Source organism: Bombyx mori, chromosome 22 (assembly GCF_030269925.1).
Source record: "Bombyx mori chromosome 22, ASM3026992v2".
In the NCBI taxonomy this organism is placed as follows: Eukaryota; Metazoa; Arthropoda; class Insecta; order Lepidoptera; family Bombycidae; genus Bombyx; species Bombyx mori.
The window spans coordinates 8,059,008-8,085,960 of record NC_085128.1 but is presented as its reverse complement, the minus strand read 5'-3'; the positions used below and the strand labels follow the sequence as shown (position 1 = coordinate 8,085,960).

Below are 26,953 nucleotides of genomic sequence, written 5' to 3'. Positions count from 1 at the left end.
ATTCCTTGTAGGCATAAAAGCAATGATTATCGTCAAAGCGCATCAAAACCTATCCACCACAATACCCAGTTATATTTATAATTCCCTTGTGTTTATAAAAAAACTATTCAAATTCCTAAGTGATTCGGTGAAAGCCAAAATCAATTAAATTTGAAAAATTATGAGAGTTTAACAATAGTAAATTCTAATGTTGTCTATGAAATAAACACAGGCAGCGGCTTGGCTCTGCCCCTGGCATTGCTGAAGTCCATGGGCGACGGTAACCACTCACCATCAGGTGGGCCGTATGCCCGTCTGCCTACAAAGGCAATAAAAAAAAAAATAAAAAAACATATGATGAATCCAACAAACTTTAGTTTAAAATTTATACAAAGTTCCCTTTGTAGATAAATCTCCGAAAGCTAACCGATTAGGATTAGTTTTCTGAAGACTATCTTCAAATAGCTTCTTATGATATTAGTTTTTTTTTTCTAACAATATAAAAGTTGGCAAAGTATTTGGCAAAAGTTTTCGACCAAATTTATTGTATTCAATCTAAGAGAATTAAATTATTTTACATAAACTAAATTCAAAAAATAATTAACCCAAAACGTCGTCACCGCGTTTTGATTTAACCTAATCACCAATTTTGTCGCCTTTAAACTCGCAATCCCGCCCTACGAGGACGTTCCCCGCCCTATATACATATCGTCCTATATATAAACCTACTATAAATTAACCCCGTATCGTTACATTTATGTACCCATTTTGAGGTTCACATCTGAAATCTGACAGTTTCATGAATGAAAATATATTAGAAAGCCGTAAACACATTCTAGATTTTCGGTTTTACGGTAGACGATAATGCTAGGAAATAGGAAAATAAACTTACTGGATTCGGGACGATTCCGGTGAAGCGTGAATTCTTTTCTAGAGCACAAAACGCGTGTTCACGACTGCAAAGTGTGGGTAGCAAGGGGAATGCCTTCTGAAATACTGATGGGGAACTGAGTGTCAGCGCACGCCACCCTACGGTATTGATTTTGGGCGGTAACGTCCATCCGCTACAGTAGAGACACCTTACAAGAACTACAAGCTGCAATGGTTTGCTCTTACATTAAACAGATGGCGTGAAAAGCAGAAGTACACAATTTTCGCGCGTTCACTTTATCATTATTTATTATTATTATCATTTTTTTTTATAAATTGTGTTTTTTAGAAATTATATTTAATTACGAATTACATATTAATATTATATTATATTATTTATATTATATTTTATTCTTTCAATAAAAAAACAAAAAAATATGTTTAAGTTGATAATTATCGATAAAGTTGATTATTAAAAACACGAATAAAGAAACATTTTCTGAAGGTAAATCGATCGTAGCTAGATTTTTTTTATTGCCCTTGTAGGCAGACAAGCATACGGTCCACCTGATGGTGAGTGGTTACCGTCGCCCATAAATTTCAGCAATGCCAGGGGCAGAGCCAAGCCACTGCCTAAAGCCTGTACCTGTATCCCTAGTTTCATAAATACCAAATAGCTCGATAGAGGGTATTTCAACAATGCGAATGGGCTTCTTCTGTAATAATACCTACTTAAATAAGATACGACTATTGGATCAGGCCTATTGGAGAGGAACTAATGGCAAGAAATGGATCGCATTTCCCTATCATCCAATAAATAGCTCCATGAGATTCTGAAGGGGACACGAATCGCGAAGTCATCTGCATTGTTTTATTGCTAATTCAATGATTGCTCAGGTTTCATCATGTAATGGCTTATTAATAGTTTAATTGCTCGTAGAACGGATGGCCGTTGGGGCCGAAATGTTCTCGTGGGGCGATCACGTACCGGAAAACGTAGCGTGGGTAGGCCTCCCACAAAATGGACTTAGTGAGGTTCATGGGGATCCGCTGGATGGAAGCAGCGCAGGACCGATCTTTGTGGCGAGGCTTGGGGAGGCATATGTCCAGCAGTAGACATCCGTGGGCTGATAGAATAGAATCGTTTCAAATCTGGTGGTAGGGTTCTGTGTAGAAGCCCGCCCGGGTTGGTACCACCGTCCTGTCTATTTCTGCCGCAAAACAGTAATACTGTGTTCCGGTCTGAAGGACAGGATAGCCGGTGTAACATACATAAGGCTGCCCATCCAGGCCAGGATAGGCAGCGCATCTGAGTCACTGATGTAGTTTGGATGTCTATGGGCGACGGTTATCATTTCCCATCAGATGAGCCGTAAGCTCGTCTGCCTATCGAAAGCAATAAAAAAAAAAAAACTGTAAAAGCCCAGGTATGGAAATATGATCTCATCTCATTTCATTCCATTTGATTCAATCCCATCATTATATTTTACACTCCAATTGATTAATACTTCAGATAAATTAATTTCATTTAATTCTGCTCCATTCAATTGTTCATACAACATAGTGTAAATGTGTTATAGTTAAATAATTGAAGAATAAATAAATTCGACGCTGGCAACAATGGTATCGCAAGACGCTACTTGCCTTACTAAAAAAAGAAAAAGAAGAAAAGGCCGCATAGATTACGACTCTGTTACGCCGATCGTGCGTGCTGTTGAGATTTCTATAAGCTCCGTTAACCTTTTAACAACAGACGATCAAAGCGTATGCCAATCAACCAAAAAAAAAATCATACTGACACAAATAAAAAATTTGAATACATTTTTACATCGTGAGCAATATGTGTATTTACCAATTATAAGTTGCGTAGGAATGAAGTGTGTCCTCTAGCGCTGATTCATTGAAGCTGTAACGCGTTGAATTCTAATGCATCGCAAGCAACACGCACAAGTACACGTTAAGGTAATTGAAATCGTGTACTAATGAATTATTTAAGTTTTTTTTTTATTAATAAACAAAACGCATCGCCTTTATTGCGGTAGTGCAACTTGACTGTACTTCTGGAATCGTTGGTTACCATTACAACGACGACCACTTACCGCCATGTAGGCCGTACGCTCGTCTGTCCTAGAACTATAAGAAGCTTTAAAATGAAAATTGTAGTTAGATATTTGTGGTGTACATAGGCTAGACATACAACGTGGTCAAAATCTTTACAACTACACCTGAGAATGTGCAAAAAGAAGATTATCTGCAGGATCTTGTGGTATACCTGCTGTCCTGTGAGTGTGTGCGTGTTGGACACGGGTGTAAAGTGTTGTGTGGATGTGTGCGTGTGTCGTAACGCCCGCCAACCGCCCGCAACCGCCGACGCTCCGCTCAAACGTTGCGTATCCGACACCTGGCTCTCGTCCACACTTGTGACCCAGTATTAATCAATTTTGAGCCTTCACTACTCCGTTTAATGTAAGAGGTATAAACATATAATCGTTATACTATAATATTTTTTTATGATTGAAGACTTAATGGTTGCTGGTGGTATTTTCAGCTTCACGAGGACAGGTGGGCGAGCAAAGGCTCAGTCAGAAGGGATGGGATTTGCTAACAGCTGCCCGAGCGCCTCCAAAGGAGAGCTAACAACTCAAGGGCATCTGCTTCGCGAATGAATCTACTACCGGATCGGAATCGCGACCCGCTGAGAAGATCCAGCGAGAAACTCAGCGGACTGATGCATGGGTTAGGCTGCACGTCGAACTCTTTGTCGAATTCGACGAGTACGGTTAGGCACTATAATAGTTATAAGTGACATATCTGTTTTTTTTTCATTTTAAGAAAACGCTTCATATCAACGTAACGTAACTTTCACTGTATTGTTTTTGGAAATTATCAAATATTATTTGTATACCTAACTATAATCTTACCGATAAATCAAGGTTTACAATGTATTTTGAAACCGAAATCAGTTTTGTGTCAGAGCTTTTTTCTTAGAGAAAAAAAAACTATTTTAATGATTCTTTAATTTATTTGTGGCTTTATAGCTGGTGCTTCTCATGTGATCCCACCGATTTGCATTTTTTTGAAGTAAACCTTAATAATGTATATTTAATTGAGTTTTTTTGTTTTTTTTTTTTTTATTATGTCCTTGTCATTCCAATAAATTATTTTGTGCCTTACTAAATTTTTGTATGACGGTTAAAAAAAAAAAATATCGTTCACTGTGAACGAGACCGCTCACAGAAAGTAAACTTTATGTGGCCATGGCGTCGCAGTGTAGCTGTGAGCCTCGAGCCAGCCGGTTGGTCCGTCATGCCGCGTTAGCACTCCGAACGACAAACGAACGCGTTAATCCTTTTACAACTGACAAGTGATCAAAAATGTTTAAAACGTGGAGTTTTTTTGTTTGCGCTCTGCTGCTCGCCAACGCAAGAGCACAGGTAAATAGTAATTTTCAATTTAAGAACCCGCGAACACGAGCCTCGACTAGACTCCGGCTTGATTACATTATTTAACTCTTTGTTTTTGTTGTCTGACGCTGTTGGATAACGTTTGATAGTTCTTCGAAATAAGAAGACGTGAGCTTTTTTTTTCCGGTCAAATATTTTAGCGATCTATTGTTAAATCACCCTGACCGCCGCTTATCAAGCTAACATGTACTAAATAAGTAAAACTTGATGTTTGACGATGTAATAAGCTTTTAAATAGGATAGTAGTAAAAAGTCTCTTGGATTGCAAAAAAAAAACATTGAAATAATTTGATTTTTAAGCGTACATCTGAAAGCCAATCGTTCAGTTTCATGTTCTCTATGTAAAGTAGATGATAGTAAAAGAGTACTTGTATGCTATACGTAACCCAGTTCTGAGCCCATCATACAATTTACATTACGAATATGTACCTCGAATACCACTGGCCATATTTACAGAGCTATGTGTAAATAAGTTGCATTCTGTTTGTCTACCTTGTACAACACAGCTCGGTTTGCATAGATGATTTTTTTATGTAAATGAGTCCGAGGAAGGTTGATTATCCACGGTGCTATATCAATATTTAAACGCCTCACCACCAAGTTGGACCCCATTATTTTTAGACCCCATTCATAATTTTTTTATGGTCATCAAAATAATCATAAAAATCGGCTCGATGCTTTAAACGCTTTACTTATTTTTTATTAGCGATATAAGATTGGCCTGATGTCTTCTAATATTCACAATTTGTATCAAAGCTACCACACTGTGTAGTATAGTTATCAGAAGAGGCTTTGAAAGAGGCAGAATAGGCAGGTTGTAGTCCCGAGGTGCCTTCAAGGAGCTGTTTCAAGGGCAAATGCCTTGAACCATGGATAATTGTTTATGTCGTAGATGATAATTTATTATGCAAAAACAAAAAGTTTTTAGTCGGTGACTCTCTTTTACTATTTTCATTCATTCAAGCCACAATTCAAGCACTCCAATTTTAGCCTTACCGTACTAATTATATGAAGAAGATAAATCCCCAACGCCACTCAAAGTGATTGAAAGATGCCTCCACAACTTTTGTTCCTTACTTAGACTTATCCTAAATAAGGCGCAAACACCAATGCCAACTTCAACAGACATTACCGGCGCGGCGCGGGCGCAAGGTTATATTGAACACCTACACGGCCTACGCAAATATACGCTGCTTTTCTCAATTCTAACAACGAAAACCTTCCCTTGAAAGTCTTGTTTAATAAGTGGCTTTTTCGCATAGATGGGTTTTCACTTGTCATCTGGTTTTAAGTGAAAATAACAATGTAAATGCCCCCACTCATCTTGCCATATGAGCTGAAAGATTCCATTGTATTGTATGACGACTGTCCCACCCTTCAAACTGGAAAGCAAGACTGCGTCGCGTCAGAAATTTGCCTCACCCAAGTACTCACCGGCAAAAATCAATAATAATTTCGACCAAATAATAAACAGTTTTTTGACTCTAAACAGAAATAGTAAGTTTAAAATGAATTAACATAACATAATCGTTTGTTTCTATTTAAAATGGAGAAATCGTATATTTTCATATTGATTGTGTATTACTAATTTGAAAATCTGTTTTAATCATGACTATTATGGCATAATAGCACTGATACAACAATACGATTTACGACGACTCGTCTCTCAACAAATACTTGAGTACTAAATAAGATTAATAAATAATAAGCTAAATTGCTGCAATGAATTTACATTCAAACGTAGAATCCGAACATGACTCAAAAATTACATTGAGTCAGAGGAAATATACATATATACTTTAAATAAACAGCTACAGAGAACTGATAATGAATCAGTCGTAAAAATAAGAAAATATACACGTGTTTGTCATAAGAATACAATCGTTTTGTGACATATGTATGTTCGCAAGTATGCATCATTGTAAATATTTTGTATTCAAAACGTGCCATGCATATTCTATACCGCACATTTTAAATCTATTTTCATGTGCATTCACTATGCCTGTCACTGGCATAAGCTATTGAACTGTCAGTACTGAAAATCAGCTGCTGAATTTAGAAAGATTAAGAGCAATAAAATGAAGTGAATCGTAGTTTTCTTTAACAATCGTAAAAGAAAATGTAGTTATCAATTATTTATTTATTTTTCCTACCTAAGCTGATAGTCTTGAGAGACCATTTCAGCGTAGCCTTAACTAGTAGGTGAGCTCACAGGGCTCAAACCTGACGATGTTGTTAACACTAACCCTAACAAGAGCATTGCTTCGTAGAATCTACCACCGGATCGGAAACGTGACCCACTCAGAAGATCCGGCGAAAAACTCAGTGGGCTATGTCTATGGGTTAATTCACTCGTCGAGCCCTTCGTCGCAAGCGACGAGTTCGGCGAGTACGATGACCGGTGCTTGTGGTACCTAAAAGCACCGTTAATGGATCGGGAGGATCCGTAATGACGTGTTTAGGGCGATGTCGACTGTTTACCATTCGGTCTACAGGATCGAGTATGTAATTACCGGCGTTTCATGTCGTGCTACCTTTCCAAAGTGGCGAAGCGATGCCGACTGTAGATACTTACTAACTGAGTCAAGCTCCAGGTCATCATGGAGACCCACGTTCCTTAGGAAACATGGTGCTCCGACGGCTATCCTGCAAAAACGGGATTGAATGACTTGAAGGGGTTTCAAGTTGATGCGGGCCGCGTGAGCGAACAAACACTACGCTTGCTTACGTCATGACGGGGCGTATGCAAGTTTTGTTAGAGCGTCACCATAATTCGGAGGGACAATTTACTTAGCTTAAAATATTCATAAGAAAATACGAATTATACATACCAGTATAGGAACGTAAAGTTGATCTAAAGTATTTTTTAATCGTTTTAAAAAAAAACAACTTCAAATAATACATAAACAAACACAGTGAATGTACCTACAACGACATTCTTTATTTTAATCAGCTTAGCATTGACTTAATATGAACAACGGAAAATAATTAACCTTTAAATATTACATAAAATACTTGTACGTACAATAATTACACGTAACACTGCTAGTTACGTTTGGCTAGGTGCTATGGAGATTATCTTCAAAGCCATCTTAATTGTTGTTTCAGTTACAACATCGAAACGGGATTGTTTTAAATCTGATCCAAAAACCAATTCACTGTCTTAACGAAACATTTATATCTTTATGGTTGTTTTCTAACGAAACTATTGTTTTTCGAATACATTTACCTGAATCGTCGAAGTCGTCGTGGCCTAAAGGATAAGACGTCCGGTGCATTCGTTGCTGCGATGCACCGGTGTTCGAATCCCGCAGGTGGGTACCAATTTTTCTAATGAAATACGTACTTAACAAATGTTCACGATTGACTTCCACGGTGAAGGAATAACATCGTGTAGTAAAAATCAAACCCGCAAAATTATAATTTGCGTAATCACTGGTGGTAGGACCTTTTGTGAGTCCGCACGGGTAGATACCACCGCCCAGCCTATTCCTGCCGTGAAGCAGTAATGCGTTTCAGTTTAAAGGGTGGGGTAGCCGTTGTAACTATATTGAGACCTTAGAACTTATATCTCAAGGTGGGTGGCGCATTTACGTTGTAGATGTCTATGGGCTCCAGTAACCACTTAACACCAGGTGGGCTGTGAGCTCGTCCACCCATCTAAGCAATAAAAAAAAAACTGTTCATTGCAAAGAAGTTACTTACTCGTTACACAGCTTTATGGTTCAAACTTATCATATGTTTAGTCTACGTCTGTAAGCTTCGCTTATAAGATCCAAAGACGCGAAAGCACTTAATCTTAAAACTTAAAAGGCTTAAGCTTAAAAATAATAAAAGTAGTAAAAAATAAAACATACTATAGAAATAAATGTTTTCCCAGCCCCAGTAATAAAATCTTATGGTTAAGTGTGTAGGCGCCAGTTGCTGTGTCCTTAAATAGTATGTAGTTTATTTATGTAAAACTATTAAAAGTATCGCTCTATAATATGATACTATTGACTGGAACAGGTTAGAAGATATTGTGTAATAATAGTCTATCCGGCTATTTACTTGGTCAGAAGACACAGGTGTGACCCTGGAGATATTAAGTACCGTCACTTCCCTACGGTCATCCGTCATAGTCATACCTTAACCATAATTTGTTGTCTAATTCTACGTCTAACGGTTTTAAAGTTTTTTTTCAAAACGCGGGACATGAACCGGTCCAAGGATATTAATTATTACTGGAGCCCTTGGATATCAGAACAAAAACGCTTTTACTTATCTTGAAACACAAGGTTCAAGGTTAAATTCAAATAGGTACAAAAGCTGTTTGACACTTCAAAATAGAATGTGTTTTTTTTTATTGCCCTTGTAGGCAGACGAGCACACGGCCCACCTGATGGTGAGTAGTTACCGTCGCCCATGGACATCAGCAATGCCAGGGGCAGAGCCGAGCCGCTGCCTAGTGATGTGTTACTAATTCGCGGCAGAAATGCATCCGTGTGGGCTTGTAACATGTCCTAACAATAGTACAAACGCATCGTGAGCCCGCTCACCTTTGGACCGTCTGCCCTATGTCTTTGTATCGCGAATCTATTAAGCATTCCAATTTGAAAAGTATTAGAAAAGCAAATCTAGCTTTAGCGATCGCTGAAAAATAAATCATAGTCATAAAAAAAATGTATTTAAGATTAACCCAACAATACTGTAATTAAAACTGCTTAAGTAGAATTCCTCCTCCTTGCGTCGTATTCCTTATTGCTGAGGGTCGTGACCACCCTTTTGTATCACCTCCGCACGTACGATCTTTCTCCATCCATTCTTGTCTCTGGCGGTGTGGAGGGCGTTGTAAAACGTGGAATTAAGAGCGGTGCGGATCTGGTCGGACCAACGTATTGGGCTGCGCCCCCGAGGTCTTTTTCCATCTACCTTACCAGTAATATATTTACTTACAAGTAGAATTAATCATCATGAAAACTGCACAGTATTTCAAACGGCCTAACGATTATAAAATGTATTATGTACATTAAAATTTAAGACTTACCTTATTTTAGTTTTAATGCAATTCGTACAGTGCAAGTACAGTCAGTCAGTCATAGAAACAATACGTCCGTATTTATCGTTTCTACAATCGGATCGTTTCATGGACATTATATGGCATTGCGAGTACCATGATAAATGACGACGTGCAACGCATCTAATTAAATGCGCTTGCTTAATAAGTACGCCGTACACTCGTAGTATTTTTATTTATATATTTTAATGTATGTAATTTAATTTAGAATAATGGTAATCCGCAAACTATTATACTTAACTAGGTGGGTGTTCCATAAACTGACACCACACAATTACAAAAGGTGATCGAAGAATGTCTAATAGACCCGAAGCCTAGTCCTAAAGAGTATGCCGTCGTCAACTTTGAGACATTAGATCTATAACACAATTGCATCAGAACAATGGCTTTGTCCTTCTCCTTCAGGCCAAAGCGCGTGTTGATTCGCCGCTGAAAAAATACAGTATTTTAAAGCCATGCCGGTACGTATGGCCTTCCTCCAATAAGTAAACAAAACCAAATGAATATTTCATTTATAACTACACAATGCTACTCTTTGATAATTTAAGTTTATAAAACCCATGCGGATTGACGACACTCTCTACCATGAGGATAAGTAGTCAAAGTCGGAATATTTTAGCTATTCATTATCTAAAAACAAGATTAATGATAAATACCGAAACGTACAGTCATTTATTGTAAAATCCTAAGGATACATTTGCACAACCAAATAGCTCGTACTTGGTGATCAGTACATATATTATGTCGACATTTTATCTATAGAGTATCATAGTTAGCCCTTTACTTTGTTGCCGACTAACCGCGGGTCAATGGAAAATCTGTTCAAAGTGATTTTCAGTCTAATTGGAAATTTACTTTGAGCGATAGGACTGAGGATCGCCAGTTTGATATAAAAAATGTTATACAGCTGTAATGATTTAGCATTCAATATAATCACACTCTAAATTATAACGGATACAAGAGCCAGCAATAACTAAATTAAAAATAAGATACCTATAATTGTAGAGTGGAATGAAAGTATGTAGAGTTTTTCTATTGACAATTGCACGAAGACAATTGTATGAATTACCCTGCAACCAAATGCCGTTTGAACCCAGTTTAAGCAGTAGATTCGAATACGATTTAGAGAAAAGTTGTATATGTATGATTTGAAAGTAGTAATAATAATAGTATAAAATACGAATATTGTTTGGTGAAAATAAAAAAAATCGGATTGGTATCGTAAACATGCGTTACACTGTTTGCGATTAAATAAAAACTAATTTTTGTATACGTCCTAGGATAAAAAATTTAAAGTACAAACATAGTCATGGTAATAACAATACCCACTGACAAACATAATATGATTGTGGAAAACAGATTTTATTACGTCGTAAATATGTATGTGAAATACGTAACTATGTGCCAAGTCTTGATGAATAACGAACGCATTGTCGGGTATTCAATAGTTTACAAAAAGTTAGAATTTAAAGATAAAACCTTACTACACATAAAAATATCTTTGTTGTGGTGAAACGTAACTTTCAATAATATGTTTTCGAATCCCCCCTTGAAAGTTTTTCAATGACACAAAAGAAAGTGAAGTCCATAATGACATATTAGTTGGTAGGCACTTTAAAAAGCATTAAGTTCGCGTGATTGAGCTAAGTGATTTGGCTCGAGTCCACCCGCGGCCTCCACGACGCCAGGCGAGGCCGCATCTTCCTCATTCATTACTCGGAATTATAGATTGTTTCGTGTCAACTTAATTTCATTAGTCTTGATCTGCGAATATAATTTCATTTACTCTTTTGTTATAATAGCATTTGCACAGTATGTTTAACACGGTTTTTGTATTCAGCTGTTAATAGTAGTAGGTCAAACTTTTGGTATCTATTTCGTAACATTATGTTTGGAACGGAATTCCTTATCGCACGTTTTGTTCGCGGGCTGCGGGTCTGGATAGAAAAAAGTGTAACAATGAGAAACGACGATCTTTTTTTCGGTGATTTTTGAGCCACTTCCCGATCACCCAGAAAACTGGAACTCACCTTCAGCAAAAAATATTTTATAATAAATTTTTAATAAATAATAAAAAAGTGATTTTTTTTTTCTCTAATATTTCAGAATTTATCTCGTACGGCAATTTTATTGGCGTTTATTCGCATTATCTTTACTTTTTATTTAATAGTTACTTTTAACACAAATACAAAAAAGGTATAACATAATAAAATCCGCTTCAAGCAAATCTCAATAAGACTGCTCGCTTTATTTTACTAGCTAATAATTCATTAGGTTGAAAATTATAATTCTCATAAATTTTAAATATCATTTAATTTCAGTTTCATTACATTTTATTTTTAAGTTGTATAACATGAACGTAGTTAAGACGTCCGTGTTGTGTGCGTTCGAAACGCTCTGATTGCTTCGTGTGCTGATCAAAGCCAGATTACGATGTGCGGAAACACACAATGCTCTGGATGCTACCATTTTCCTAAATAATGAACAAACATTCATCTATTTAATTCAACAGCACCAAGTTACTGGTCGTTAAATCAAGGAAATGTTTCATATTGCGTAAGATTTCCATTAAATTTCGTACTTCAAACAATCTTCATTTTCACACATTTACATTATTAAAGGTAGGTATTTTAAAGTCCAAATAGATTACGTTTGTTAAAATCTTTTATAAATTTAAAAAAACAACTATTGTTATCAACATTTGACCAGGAAACGTGACAGAACCGTGCAAACGTGTAAATAGAATTATTAAGTTATCCATAAACATACATACGCTTGTGAACATCGATTGCGTCATAGCATGTCCAACTTGTTTAGAACGACAAGCAACTTATCTGATTTGCGGGCGTGTCCGTAACGCATTGTCTGTCGACGTCTTTTATCTCTAAAAAGCTTTGGAAAATATTAAAATAGACTTGAAAATTTGAAGGTCGTAACAAAAAAAATCGATTTAAATGAATATTCAGTGGTAAAACACAAAAATTAATGAGCTGTAAGGCTTCTGACAAATCTAACTAAACAAAAAACATTTAAGGAGATTATTTTATATAAGGCCATATTGGATCATTAATTCTCCATTTCTTAAAAGACATGAACATGGTTAACTTGTAAGCAGATATTGACATAAAAACACAAATAGCGTATGTATTTTCTAGGCATTACACGACGAATAAATGGGACGTCGTTACTTTGTAATGATACTCAGAAAACTATACACTTCCACGTCGTAATCACTGTCCACTTGTATCCACATCAATGGTTGTCTAACAAATTAACTTTGTACTCAGTAGTAATTCCATGGGAAGTGTGATATGATAAAAACGTACAGTTATCGAAGCCCATTACAACCCACACTGTTATGTACATGTACTGTACATGTGCCATTTCATAACTGCTGGTATTACCAATGTATTTCTTTTATTATGTTATATAATAATTTTAGGAATAATTGCGTGTTGTTTTTCGCATCGAAAGATAGCTTCTAACACGACAGACACCATGGCGTAGCTAAGATTAATTACATCGCCTTTATTAATAACAATACAATTGTAAATAGTTCGAACTACGCGTAATATCCTTTTAGATTTGTTGAACAATATGCTTTAACCGAGCCAGTTTTATAGTTGTCCGTGTTCTAATATGTATCGCATTTCACAATTTTGTCTATGTCTTTAGTTGATAAATTAAGCAGTAATGCACACCCACTGTCTCGCTGAGATGACGTAGCCGGTTCAAATATTGAGGCCGCCAAACCGGTCTTTACACTGGTTGCATCAAATGACACCCACACATGGGAATAGGCTCACATCAACTATATTATATAATACCTGCGCTAAATGTTAATTATTTCTACGAATACAGCTGATCTGCTTTGTACTACTTTTACGGTTGTAGTAAAATTTGTTTAATTATTAAATTAATTTGAATTATTTAAAACTGCTACTCACTAACCCATTTTCTGTATCTTTAATTCTAAAAATATACATATATTCAAAATATCAAAATCTTGACGTACACTTTTGCAGACTAAACACGTATCTAATATCGAGGTGATACAACAGCCCACTTTATGTTACACAGCCCATAAACAAAACTGGAACTAAACTGGCAAGCTAGACTATTACTGGGCGACAGAGGTAGACAGAAGCATGGTTCCAATTCATGTTGCCTCACAATTCGTCTTACCAACTGATAGATTTTCCTAATTAAGAAGGAACCTTCAGTTAGAAAGGAAATTAAGTAGGGAACAAAAGGTAGGAATGTATCTTAATATTTTATCTAGCCAAATCAATATCGACTCTGAAGCTTAGTAGAATAGTCTGTTCTAAGCCCTACTTAGCTGCGAATGTGAATGAAAAGTGAGTTCACCTCACCTCCGTTAACTCACAGAAAAAGTGCACGGTTCGTTATTACATTTATTAACTGCTCTGCCATTACTTACAATCCACATCGTAATAACGGGACGCATAGTAAAACATTAAAACAATGAAGTGTTTTATATTTATTCCCACCATGAAAATAATTTCAAGTCATGCGATAACCCACAGCCGAAACCCATCAATTTGTACAAAACGGTTCGCAATTACAGTTTTTATACGTTTCCTTGTGTTAAAATACAAATATCTATTATTACGAGAGAAGTGCTTAATACAGTACTTTAAAAGCTTTCGTATTTACACACACACGCTAATCTGACAATAGATAGATATACCATATGAAGTAAATTTTGGTTTTCTTATTTTCTTTTTTCACAAAATTACACTTTTAGTTTTTGTTTGTGAAAGTTAACAAACAATTTACGAATGCCCAGATTGATCTAACAATGTTTAAATTATACGTGTAATTAACTATAACAAGAAGAATTATTATATAACGTCCATACTTGTTCTCAACAGTACTTAACAGTACTTGTCAGTTTCGGGAATTAATCAGAAGGTGTTTCTCCGAGAGAAGGATCCGATCGTCCATTTACTGTAAACTGATTACTGCAGCGTTAGATGTGTGAACGAGCTCACAGCCCACCTGGTGTTAAGTGGTTACTGGAGCCCATAGACATCTACAATGTAAATGCGCCACACACCTTGAGATATAGTTCTAAGGTCTCAAGTATAGTCACAACGGCTGCCCTACCCTTCAAACCGAAACGTATTACTGCTTGACGGCAGAAATAGGCTGGGCGGTGGTATCTACCCGTGCGGACTCACAAGAGATCTTACCACCAGTAATTACGCAAATTATAATTTTGCGGGTTTGATTTTTATTGCACGATGTTATTCCTTCACCATGGAAGTCAATCGTGAACATTTGTTAAGTACTTACGTATTTCATTAGAAAAATTGGTACCCGCCTGCGGGATTCGAACACCTGTGCATCGCTCGGTACGAGTGCACCGGACGTCTTATCCTTTAGGCCACGACGACTTCAATTATGATGTCATTAATGATCTCACCTTGAAACATTAGATCGAAGTCTCAGTTGTAAGCCAGAACGAAGTGCTACTTCACGGAAGAAATAGGCAGAACGTGGTACCCATCTGTGCGCTCGCCTTGTTTTTTTTTTTTGTTTTTTTTTTGTATTTAGTTTTTATTGTTTCATCACTGAAATCGTTCATGATCACGTGCTAAATGCATAATCTCTTAGAAAATAATGATCTGCATCGTTTGATGTTAGTACACGGTGTGCCTTATCTTTTAGGCCACGACGTCTTTGTACTTGGTCCTTCCGTAAAAGTAATAACTACTTTGAAGTTTGACATAAATACCATCTTGTAGGCGGCTCGTACACTGCAAGCGAAATCAAACTTCACGTATTCGAATCGACAAAATCTTTCTTTTTTTTTTTCTAACGCGACACAAAACTAGAACGCAACTATAAGAACCACAGCACTGGAGAAAGACCTTCGAGATTTTGCGCTGGCCATTGTATACCGTAACGGGTTCTGCGTTACGATTACCGATAGTATCATTTCAATCGAAAACCGGTAGGTACTAATAAGAAACTTTAAATTTAGAATTTTGGTTAGTGTAATAAGAATATCAGTATCATTCCAATCGAGAACCGGTAGGTACTAATAAGAAACTTTAAATTTAGAATTTTGGTTAGTGTAATAAAGATATCGTTATCACATTTCGGTAGTTCGCGGACTGTGCCACCGTTCACTTCATCGTCTGCTTTTTTAACTAAGTAATAAATAGTAGTAGCGGTTAAAGTGTGATAAAGTAGTGATAAATAAAGGAACAATACTAAGAACCACAGGAACAAATGTTTTCTTATTGAAAGAGTGCGTAAACAATACAAAATCTATAAAAATATCAAGGGACGCGCAACTGACATTTATATCCATTACTCTAAGTGTAAATGATCTAAAACTCGTTAAGTGCAGTGAAGGGGACATAAATAATCATTAAAATCGTTAAACTGTTAAATAGTGAACACAAGGATTCTATTTGATTTATTTTTTGCATTGGTGTATAACCTAACATAAATATTATTCGCATCGTCACACAAATCACCTCGTACAAAAACGTTAGCGCCACCTAGCGTGAGCAGCTGAACTCTCAAGATAAAACTCGATAAACTGGAGATAACATCTGCTATAAGCAACGTAGTTCCAATACTATCCACAAGATTGTATTAGTAGTACTTTGAGGTATAAAAGTAATGGAAGAAATTAAAAATATATTAAGAAGCATGCAAGAAGAGATGAAACAACAAAAAGCGGATATGTTAGATATGAAGGAGGAAATAAAAAATACCATTATAAATAATATGAATGAAAAATTTCACAGTCTTGAATTAAAGACCGAGTTACTTGAACAACAATTAGAATGGCAGAAAAACAAAATAGATAACATGGAGAGATTGAAGAGAAAGAGAAATCTGCTCTTTTTCGGAGTCGAAGAACCTTCTTTTTGCACAATTTGCAACAGATCCTGATATGACCTTTCACCTGAAAGGTCATATCAGGATCTGTTGCAAATTGTGCTAGAAATTATAAATAAATATTTAAGCATTGAATGCAATGAAAACAGCGTTGAATTTGTAAGGCGAGTTGGAAAAAGAGGGGAAAACACGAGACCCATTGTAGTAACATTGAGCACTATGGGGTTAAAAATAAAATTACTTAAAAATAAGAAAAAACTGATATCATCACCCGTTTACATAAAAGAAGATTTCCCCCAAGATATACTAAAAAAACGCAGGGAGCTTCAGAGCGAGTTAATCAAAGAAAGAGAATCCGGAAACAGGGCAATCATAAAATATGATAGACTTGTCGTTTTAGGAACCAAAAATACACAAAAGGAAAATGTTTTACCAAGCGAGCAAATTGAACATGAGAAAAAAGATAAGAAAAGGAACTCATCAGAATCACCGGAATCATTGAGAAGTTCAAGCAGCAGCGGAAACAAAAAACAAACAACAAAAATTATTAAAAATAATAATATGACGAGCTACCTTATAAAAAAGCCGACGCTAACACTTCACGGGCTCCCCTCTCGGTCTCGGTCTTCTCCAGAACAAGAAAACAAGAAAACGACAAAATAACAATTAGCGCGAACTCCTCTCAACCTCAATCTCCCAAGACGGCTGGTCACCGCGGGAGAATCCGACCAAAACCCTCCAGAGAAAATTAAAACAAAATGCAGAAAAAACAGTCACCAGAACACTATATATAGCCACATACAATGTTAGAACTATGTCGACGTATTCACGACTACTGGAATTAACAGAATGCTTGAAAAATATAAACTTTGACATTATCGGTCTTTCGGAAACAAGAAAACTAGGAAACACAATCGAAGAACATGATGAGTTTATCCTCTACTACACCGGAGATACGCCCGGATTATACGGAGTGGGTTTTATTGTCAAAAAATATCTGAAAAGATATATTACAAGCTTCATAGGTCTTTCAGAAAGAGTAGCGCTGCTAAGGATGAATATCGATAGCTTAGAATTAAGCATAATTCAAGTTTACGCTCCAACAGAGGCCTCGAGCGACGAAGAATTGGAATTTTTCTACAGTACTGTTGACAAAGCCATACAACTCTCAGAAAACAATATCATAGTCATGGGTGACTTTAACGCCAAAATAGGACAAACCAATCCCAACGAAACAGTCACTGGTAACCACGGATATGGAGATAGAAACTGTAGAGGAAACAGGCTCATCGATTTTGCACATGAGAACAATTTTGCAATTATGAACACCTTTTTCAAAAAAACAAACAAACAAAGATGGACTTGGAGATCACCCAACGGGAAAATAAAAAATGAAATAGACTACATTTTAACAAACTTACACAGAAACATATATGATATTCAGGTTTTAAATATCACTTACCCTTCAGATCATAGACCAGTGAGAGCATCATTAAACATTGTCCCCAAAACAAAAAGTCGTAGGAAGTTCGGTCAATGCCCCAGATTCCAACTAAAGAACGAAGAAGAAGCGGAAACCTACAAGCAGACACTAAATAGCAACTTAATAAACCTACTAGAGGACCGGAGAGATGAGGACACCGTTCAGAATTATTATGATGATATAACAAACGCAATAAACAACAGCCTGAAAAAAGCTCACGAGGTTTCATCCAACAGAAACTCAGTTAAAAAACAAGTACTATCAGCACGCACAAAGGCGTTAATTTGCAGAAGACAAGAATTACAAAGGACAAAACCGAAATCCAGAACCATGAAAAATGAACTAAAAGCACTCTACAAACTCATAAGTAAACGTATTAATCTAGACTATAAGGTGCACCGCACAAGAATCATTGAAAAACATCTAAATACTACAAATAGTGTCAAGAAAGCATACAAAGAAATCAGAACACACAAAACATAGATTGAAGAATTGAAAGACAAAGTAAAAAATACCCAAAATAGAACAGAAATACTGAAAATAGCCACAGAATTTTACAAGGAGCTATAATATATAGCGCACCGAATCAATGTACATATGAACTACCGGGCACAAATCAAGTAGAGACGAGAGCAGTCATAGACGAATCCGAAGTGATTAAAGGGATTAAATCACTAAAAATAGAGAAAAGTCCAGGCCCCGACAGGATCACCAACGAAACCATAAAGCTCGGATGCGCGTATCTAGCAAAACCACTAACTCGACTATTTAATCAGATACTGAACAGCTCGTATACACCTCGTCAATGGTCAGAGTCTGATATCATCTTACTGTACAAAAAAGGAGACCCTAATAATATAAGTAATTACAGACCGATAAGCTTACTACCTTCACTATATAAACTGTTCTCCTCAATAATAGAGAAAAAAATAAAAGAAAGCACAGAGAAATACCAACCCATCGAACAGGCAGGCTTCAGAAGAGGCTTTTCAACACTGGACCACATACACTCACTAGAAATGCTGATAGAAAAGTACCAAGAGTTCAACAGACCACTCTACATTGTCTTTATCGATTACCAAAAAGCATTTGATTCTCTGCTTCACTCATCTATATGGGAAACTCTGCTCTCTCAACAAGTACCACTAGATTACATAAAAGTCCTAAAAAATATTTACGACAACAGCACTAGCAGAGTGAAGCTGGAAACTACAGGGCCACCCATACAAATAAGAAAAGGCGTACGACAGGGAGACCCACTCTCGCCGACCATCTTCATAGCGGTGCTAGAGTCCATCATTGGCAAGTTAAACTGGGAAAGAGTTGGCATAAATATAAATGGATGTTACTTGAGCCATTTGAGATTTGCCGACGACATAGCCCTGCTATCAGAAAGTATTAACCAACTGCAAATAATGATAAACACTCTACATGAAGAAAGTCGTAAAGTAGGCTTGGAGATCAATCTAACAAAAACCAATATCATGACGAACCATATCGAAAGACCGATATATCTTGAAAATTCTTCTTTAGCATATGTCGGTGCTTACATTTATCTGGGTAAGCAAGTTTCATTCAACCAACAAAATAATGAATTGGAAGTGGAGAGAAGGATCAACAACACATGGAAAAAGTTCTGGAGTCTCAAAGAAATACTCAAAAGCGATATGACCATACGGATGAAAACGAAAGTCATGAACACCTGCCTACTACCCTCATTAACATACGCCTGTCAAACATGGAAATTTACCAGAAAAGTAAAAAATAAAATTATATCTTGTCAAAGGAGCATGGAAAGAAGCATCTTGAAAATTAAGAAAATCCAAAGGATCCGCCATACGACTATAAGACAGAAAACAAAAGCCATCGACGCTCTCAGCTATTCACAAAAGCTGAAATGGCGTTGGGCTGGACATGTAGCGAGGCTCAGCGACAACCGCTGGACCGCAAAGACAACATCATGGCGCGGTCCACTAGGACAGAGGAAAAGAGGTAGACCAATTACACGATGGGTAGATGACATCATAAAAGTAGCAGGTGTACAATGGCCGCGAGCGGCAGAGAATAGAGAGTACTGGTCATCTCTGGAGGAGGCCTTCACCTTTCATTGAGAGGGTTCTTGCTAACATAAATAAACCCTGACTAATTTAACCAATTAAATTAATATTTAGTACTTTTAAATGTAAAAATTATTCCAAATGTTATGTATATTATTTCTTAAAATAAGAACACAATTCAATACTTCTTATCACTCATAACATGTACATAATCAAAAAATAATAATCAAGATTCAATTAAAAATTATTTTGTTAATTATTTTGAATATTGGATAATAAATTTAAAAATGTGAATTATTTTGCATGCATATTAATAATGAAAAATTTTTTTGGTATGAAAAGCAAGAAATAAAAGGCTTTTTTATTTTTTATTTTTATTTTATTTTATTTTATTATCACATTTCAATTGTATAACATAATAATGCCATAATAATAATGCACCTGTGGTGGTCTCAACATCAGCCTTAGTCTAATTTTCGAGCACTTCACTTGTCTCTGTTGACAATATAACATTTTCTACTAACAATGAAAGGGCAAGTTTTAATGTAATGTTTCACTGAGTAATTTAATGAACAGAATAGCTTATAATATCGTAACGTTAGGTTAAGTTAATACTTGCGTTAATTTAGTTGATTGAAAAAATGCTTTTTCCTGTTTAATTTAAAAGGCAAAGCAGGCTTGGATAATTAAAAAAATACAAAATGTGTGCAATTCACACGTGGTAGAAGTGAAACCTTCCAAAATTAAAATACAATTATCCTAAACGTCTTAAGTATATGTAAAATTTTGTCATTAGTAAATAATTGTAAGGTAGCGCCCTCTGTGAATTGATATTTTAATTTCACGTATAATCCTAAATTAAAATTCACTACAAGAGCTTTCATACACACGTTAGTATTAAAAAATCTCACAGATGGCGCTGTATTAAATAGTATGTATATTTCTGTCTCATTCTTTGCTGGCTTCATCCTACACATTTTTGTATTTGTGTCTCTTACCTGTCGTTTTTTCCGTTGCATCCGGTTTGAAATCACAACGATTCTAAAGAAGTTTTCACTTCAATAAGACAACAATACTTACACATGTGGTAGAGTTATCGTAGCATTAAAACAACTTTCTATAAAATGTTCCGCAATCGTTTCAGTATTTATTAACATAATTAATCGCGTAAGAACACCACACACAAAAGCTAGCTAGAAAATTGATAAAAGGAAATGTATTATTATTTAATTATCTTTATAAAAAGCATGCGAATTATACAAGTATGATGGAAAGTAGTCATTACAAATCATGAACATTGGCAAAGACAGAATAATATCGTTAACTACCGTACGCTTGGAGAACAACTTGGTGGAACGGAAAGTCGATTTCGTTGTTTATAATGTGCATGCATCTTTTACGGTCTACACAAACAGTGAGTGGCTACCGTTGCTAATAGGTAACATATGCGATAGAGACGCAACGAGGTCGTGTCCGCCATTAAGAACTCTAAGACCTTGTTTAAATAAGAGATAGAATACATTTTTTACAACAACAAAAAATATTAGCTTTACTATATAGCGATATTACAAACAATATAGGAAACATATCTAATAGTAAATAATATAGTGGATATGATAAATTCAGAGGTAGCTTTTAAAATAGCACTAAACGTATGTATACAAAAAAAACTGGTATTACCTTTATGCGGAGAAACAAAAAATTCAAAGACATTGAAAAATTTCATGGCAATCCGTCATAACTTAACCAACTTGAATATTCATAGACAATGCGGCCAACGTTAAAATATTACCATAAGACGTTCATAAGACAGATGTTGAACACTTACGTAATATGATTCTACGAGTTTTTAAACATTATATTGGAGGATTTGGTTTAAAGGTATTCTGTAGTAGTGCAAGCTCGTAAAAGTTACAAAGTCACAAAAAAATTGCAAATCAAAATGTTATTGCTAATCCCTACTATTCAAAAACGGAATCTAGATCTTATTAATTTGAAAAAATCACATACATATATCGCAAACGTGTAACCTGTGGTGTAACTTCCTAAACGAATCTTGTTGTAAATTAAACAAATAAGTAAAGAAAGAAATCAAGAGATACTTTCAGCTTAATTCAAATTGCTTTTTTTTCTTCTTGAAATAGGTAATCAAATAATAACAATAAAAACTAACGATGCGAATTCCAATAAAATAGCTCTACATGTAAATAAAAAGCATAACCGTGTACCGCTTTATCTAACTATAGCACTAGTGCTTTAGAATGAATCGTGGAGATAGAATCGTGATCTCTCGCCGTCGCCTCGAGGGCACGACCCTTTGGCCCTCTCAGATATGTAGGTATAGTGGTTTTATATCTTGGTATACGGTACTTCAACCCAAGGGCGGATCCAGCTTTGGCGCCAGGAGGGGGTCACATAGTCAAATTTTCGATGCGCTCGTTCCCAAACGCTTGCCATCATACAAAGTTATTATATTATATTAAGTTAATTAAATATTGAAGGTATGTAGTTATATGAAATCTGTATAGTGACAAAATATATAAATAAAATCATTATGTTCAATTAGTGGTTCACCCAAGTCCTGGAACCACCTCAGGGGGGGGTCATGACCCCATGACCCCCCCCCTGGATCCGCCGTTGCTTCAACCAAGTAAGCTAAAGTTAAATAAAATTACTTTTATTGACACTGTAAGCAGACAAGCGTACGGCCCACCTGATGATGAGCTACTACCATTATAGATGGTATCAGCAATGCCAAGAAGACAACCAAGTCGAAACCTGAACTATCCGAAAATTTCGTTTAAAAAAAAGTATATGTTCCTTTATATAGTTTTATTCCTGCATTTTTATTAACATTTCAATTTATAGGCTAAATCTTATTATTACTATTCACGAAGTAGACGTGTCAGTGATTAAATACAATAGGACAAACATGCCATTCGGCCGCGCTAACCATTTGTAGCAGACCAATGCCAAGCATTACAGGAAACTATTGCATAATCTAAGTACGTTATGCACTTCACGAATAAATTACTTAAAGGAATTCATTTTCGTCTTTCGACACCATTAACATAAAAGAAGCTGAAATGTGTTTATAAAAAGGATGATTACACCCTAAATTCTAAGATAATGCAGTCTAATGGTACTAGTACTTCCAAATAAATTCAAAACAAGTCTAACCTAAATATTATGATATGAAAATATATTCTGAAGGTCCATAAGACCTTCCAATCAAAATATAAAAACTTAAACCAACACAAGATATCAATGGTTTGAATACGATCATTAAACACGCAAACATCGTATTAAACTTGACACAGTAAGTACTCTATCCGTTAAATCTGGATACATAATATTTATCCAAACAATGCTGAAAAACTTGAAATAACAATTTATGTGACTGCTGTTTTTGCGTTATGTTAATAGATGAACATGTCAGGTGACCTTGAGGATTTATACTTTTTATGCTTATTTTATGACTCATCCTCACGTTTTCCTTCATAAATTGCGAATGAAAAAAAAATATTTCACATTTAGTGAGTTTATTTCAGCTTTTTATACTAGATGGCTAAAGGAACTCATGACCCATCTTGTGTTAAATGGTTGCCAGAGCATAGAGAAATTGCAACGTTAATGCCCCACCTTGAAACATGAGGTCAATATCTCTCTTGTATTGTATAACGGTTGTCTCAACTCTCAACTATTAAAACAAAGCCCATGGTTGCACCGCGGCAGAAATATGTAGATCTAATAAAATAATAATTAAAAAGATGTCCACTAACAAGTCCTCGTTATCAAGTAAAATAAATAAGTCATGTAAGGACGAATCTAATGATCGCAAGTACAATTTACTAAGAGCCATTCGAGAACTACTCGATTGTACCCAAGCAAAATTGTAATAGCATAGTTGATGAAACTTTGTTCCTTGGATTTTATTACGTGAAATCAAGTCAAATCCGCCTTAATCATCATCATCATCATTATCCTGCCCTTCTCCCAGTTACCTGGGGTCGGCGCAACATGTTTTCTCCTTCCATACTTTTCTATCATATACCATTTTTTCGCTCACTCCCCTCTTACCCATATCGTCTTTCACGCAATCCATCCATTTCTTCTTAGGTCTACCTCTTCCTCTATATCCCTCCACATTCATTGTTAACATTTTCTTACCAACCTCATTTTCATTTCGTCTCATCACATGACCATACCATCCCAAACGCGCACTTTTCTGCTTTTCTGCCACAGGTGCCACTTTCAGACTTTCTCTACCACATTCATTCAAATCCGCCTTAATATTAGTTATAAATTAGAATGTCAAACTAGGTTTTCAAAGTAATATTTTTATTCAGAACACGGAAGGGACTACTGGGGATTTCTCTCCAGTTGTACGAGCAACATGCAAGACCGGAGTTATGTCAATCAAGATTAACTTCAACCAGCCTTTCTATGGTGTAGCCCACGCTAGAGAATATAGGTAAGGACAGATTAGTTGTAAACCGCCCGCTGTTCAACGTAACTCCATTAGTCTTAATTTTATCGTTTTGTTCAAATTCAATTGCTTATCAAACGATAAAATCAAATTAAAAAAAAAATTCAAGTCATCGCATCGTTTTTCTCTCGATTATAATCAAAGAATCGATAAATTGTTTTTTTTTTATTGACTATTGTAGTTACAGTATACTTCTGTGATCGTATAAAGACGATAATCTTCGTTGACTTATATTGGCAATGATTGCAATGAAAATGGTACAAGTATCTAACAGCAAGGCTTTTACCTGTTGTAATATATTTTTTTATATTTTAATACTAAAATGTTAGTTTACTATTTAAATCGCAATTAACGTAATAAACCCAGTCAATAATTTCCATGGAATCACCTTTTCAAAAAATTCGAGAACTACAAAAAGAACATGACTTCGTGTTACTTGAATAACCCAATTTTTTTTCCTATTTACTAATATTATTTAAGTCTTGTGTAATTTCTATTCAAAAATTTATTTCAGGACCCCATCATGTATGGCGCTCGGCAATGGCACCGAATCGCTAAACTTTGATATCAACTTGATCGCTCCACAGGGATCGCCTGATCATTGCGGTGTATTCTGGAATAACGTGAGTGTTAACAGTACTGACAATTTTCTCGCAATGCGGATAGTTGATTTTCATTTTATATTCCATTATTCATACGATAATGTCCCGTAGGGCCAAAGATTGTTACCGATTGGAAGAACACGTGAACTATATTTTTCACGATACGTACTTTTTATGACAGCTTTCAGTACTATTTACATATCCTCTTCATATGAAAGCGATACTCCAAGGCGAACAAACTGCCATACTAAAAGATACCATTAATTCGTTCTGTGGGAAACGAAATGCAAAAATCTGCAAATAATTTTATACAGACGGCAGTTATTACAATATTCAAATGTCGATGACCTTTGTCGTGACCACGAAAACCGTAAAGTATTCTAAATGTTGAAAATAATATAACGACTATAAAAAACGCGCGATTAAACCGTAAAAGTAGTTTTAATTATAATACTTTACATACTTAAATTGAGTAGTCATACCCAATTTTGCAGTTTTTTATTTTGTCATCGCATGTTACCAGAGTTTTTTTTTCAATTTATTTTTCCCATCTATTCGCTGGTAGCTTAAGAGGCTATTCCAGCTACACCCGGACTGGTAGGTGAGCTCACGAGCTCTACTCGAGAGAATTTGCCAACACTAGCCCTAGCAAAACAATGCTTCGCAGAATCTACCACAGAATCGGAATCGCGACCCACTGAGAAGATCCGAACTATATTGAGTTCACATCCCATGTAGCGTCAATGTTTATAGAAACTCATAGACATCCCAACGTGAATTCCGCCACATGTCTTGAAATATGAGGTCGTGGTCTCAGTTATTTGTATACAGGCTAGCGTGCCCTTGAAATTCGAATGCATGACTGCTTTGCGGCAGAGTAGAGTATTTGCACGAAGCGACACCATGCGAACCCACAGTACGGTTAGTAATTACGCATATTAATAAATTCTGCTGGTTTGACTTTTAAAAACATGTTGTCATTCCTTAATCGTAAGTCTGACGACTTCAATATGTATCAGGTTTTTACGTACAAAAATGGTACCCGAAATAATATTTGATACGATATTACGCCACTAACGTTACCAAATGAACGTGTTATAAATACATTTCATCTCAAGTCCTTGTAATTGTAAATCCCAACGAATATTTCAAGGAAGTCCTGTTAGGTTTTATGCAGAAAGCTTGTAGCGGCAGGTAACAATCTGACTAAAATCAAGCCTTTAAATCTATAAGCTGAAGTAACAAGTCGGAAAGCCGTCGCCGCCTAGCCTGTCTTTATTTGTTAGCTGACTTCAAAAAAGGCAGTTATCAATTCTACTGTATATTTGGTGTACTTAACTCAGAACATCTTCAAGGTGAATCGATTATGATGATTCTTTTTTTATTTGATAGCCGCTTGCCACTTATTTTGATAGCCACTCTCATGGAGTCCTATTTAATCAAAATCTGATCTGTTGTTTTTGAGTTATCCTTAATAATGCATACTTAATTGACTACATTTATTATATTTTCTTTTTATTTTGTTTCATTTTTTTATTATTCTTAATTTACTGCAGTTTCACAGAAATTCAAATCTGTTTGAATCGAAAAAAATTATTATTATTGCACTAAATTTCTTACCTACCTAAATGTGATATTCAAATTTATAGTTATGTTTTAGATAAAACGTTTTTATGCAAAATTGTATCTATAGTTTGACATTTCGTTTATAATACCTTTCCTTTTCAGCGCACTGATGAACGATCGTTGCCTTTGGCGGTTCGGGTGCATCGGACACTCGAGCTGGCCGACGACAAGTTTTACGTCATAACCTGCGGCAAAGCTGGTTTTAAAAACTCTCGGTACGGTTTTGATATGTACTCGTTTGTTCAATGCAACACTGTTACCCTACGGTCGACTATGAGGAAAACTATGCTAAAGAACAATAGGTCTATACAGCCCATTCATACCCGCTCCGAATGGTAAACAGTCGACGTCGCCCTAAACACGTCATTGCGGATCCTCTCGATCCATTAACGGTGCTTTTAGGTACCTCAAGCACCGGTCACCGTTCCTGCCGAACCCGTCACTA

The 26,953-nt window shown here is 35.9% G+C and overlaps 1 protein-coding gene across 2 annotated transcripts in view; it reads left to right on the top strand.

Moving 5' to 3' along the window:
* The first annotated feature begins 4,105 nt into the window (after positions 1-4,105).
* Positions 4,106-26,953, top strand: part of LOC101740299 (uncharacterized) — a 30,871-nt gene continuing 8,023 nt past the window's right edge. For both annotated transcript variants that reach the window (XM_038018742.2, XM_038018741.1), the window contains exons 1-4: positions 4,106-4,283; positions 24,141-24,265; positions 24,795-24,903; positions 26,611-26,723. In XM_038018742.2, coding sequence (XP_037874670.1) covers positions 4,224-4,283; positions 24,141-24,265; positions 24,795-24,903; positions 26,611-26,723 — 407 coding nt within the window. In that variant the 5' untranslated portion in view covers positions 4,106-4,223. The remainder of the gene's footprint in view (positions 4,284-24,140; positions 24,266-24,794; positions 24,904-26,610; positions 26,724-26,953) is intronic.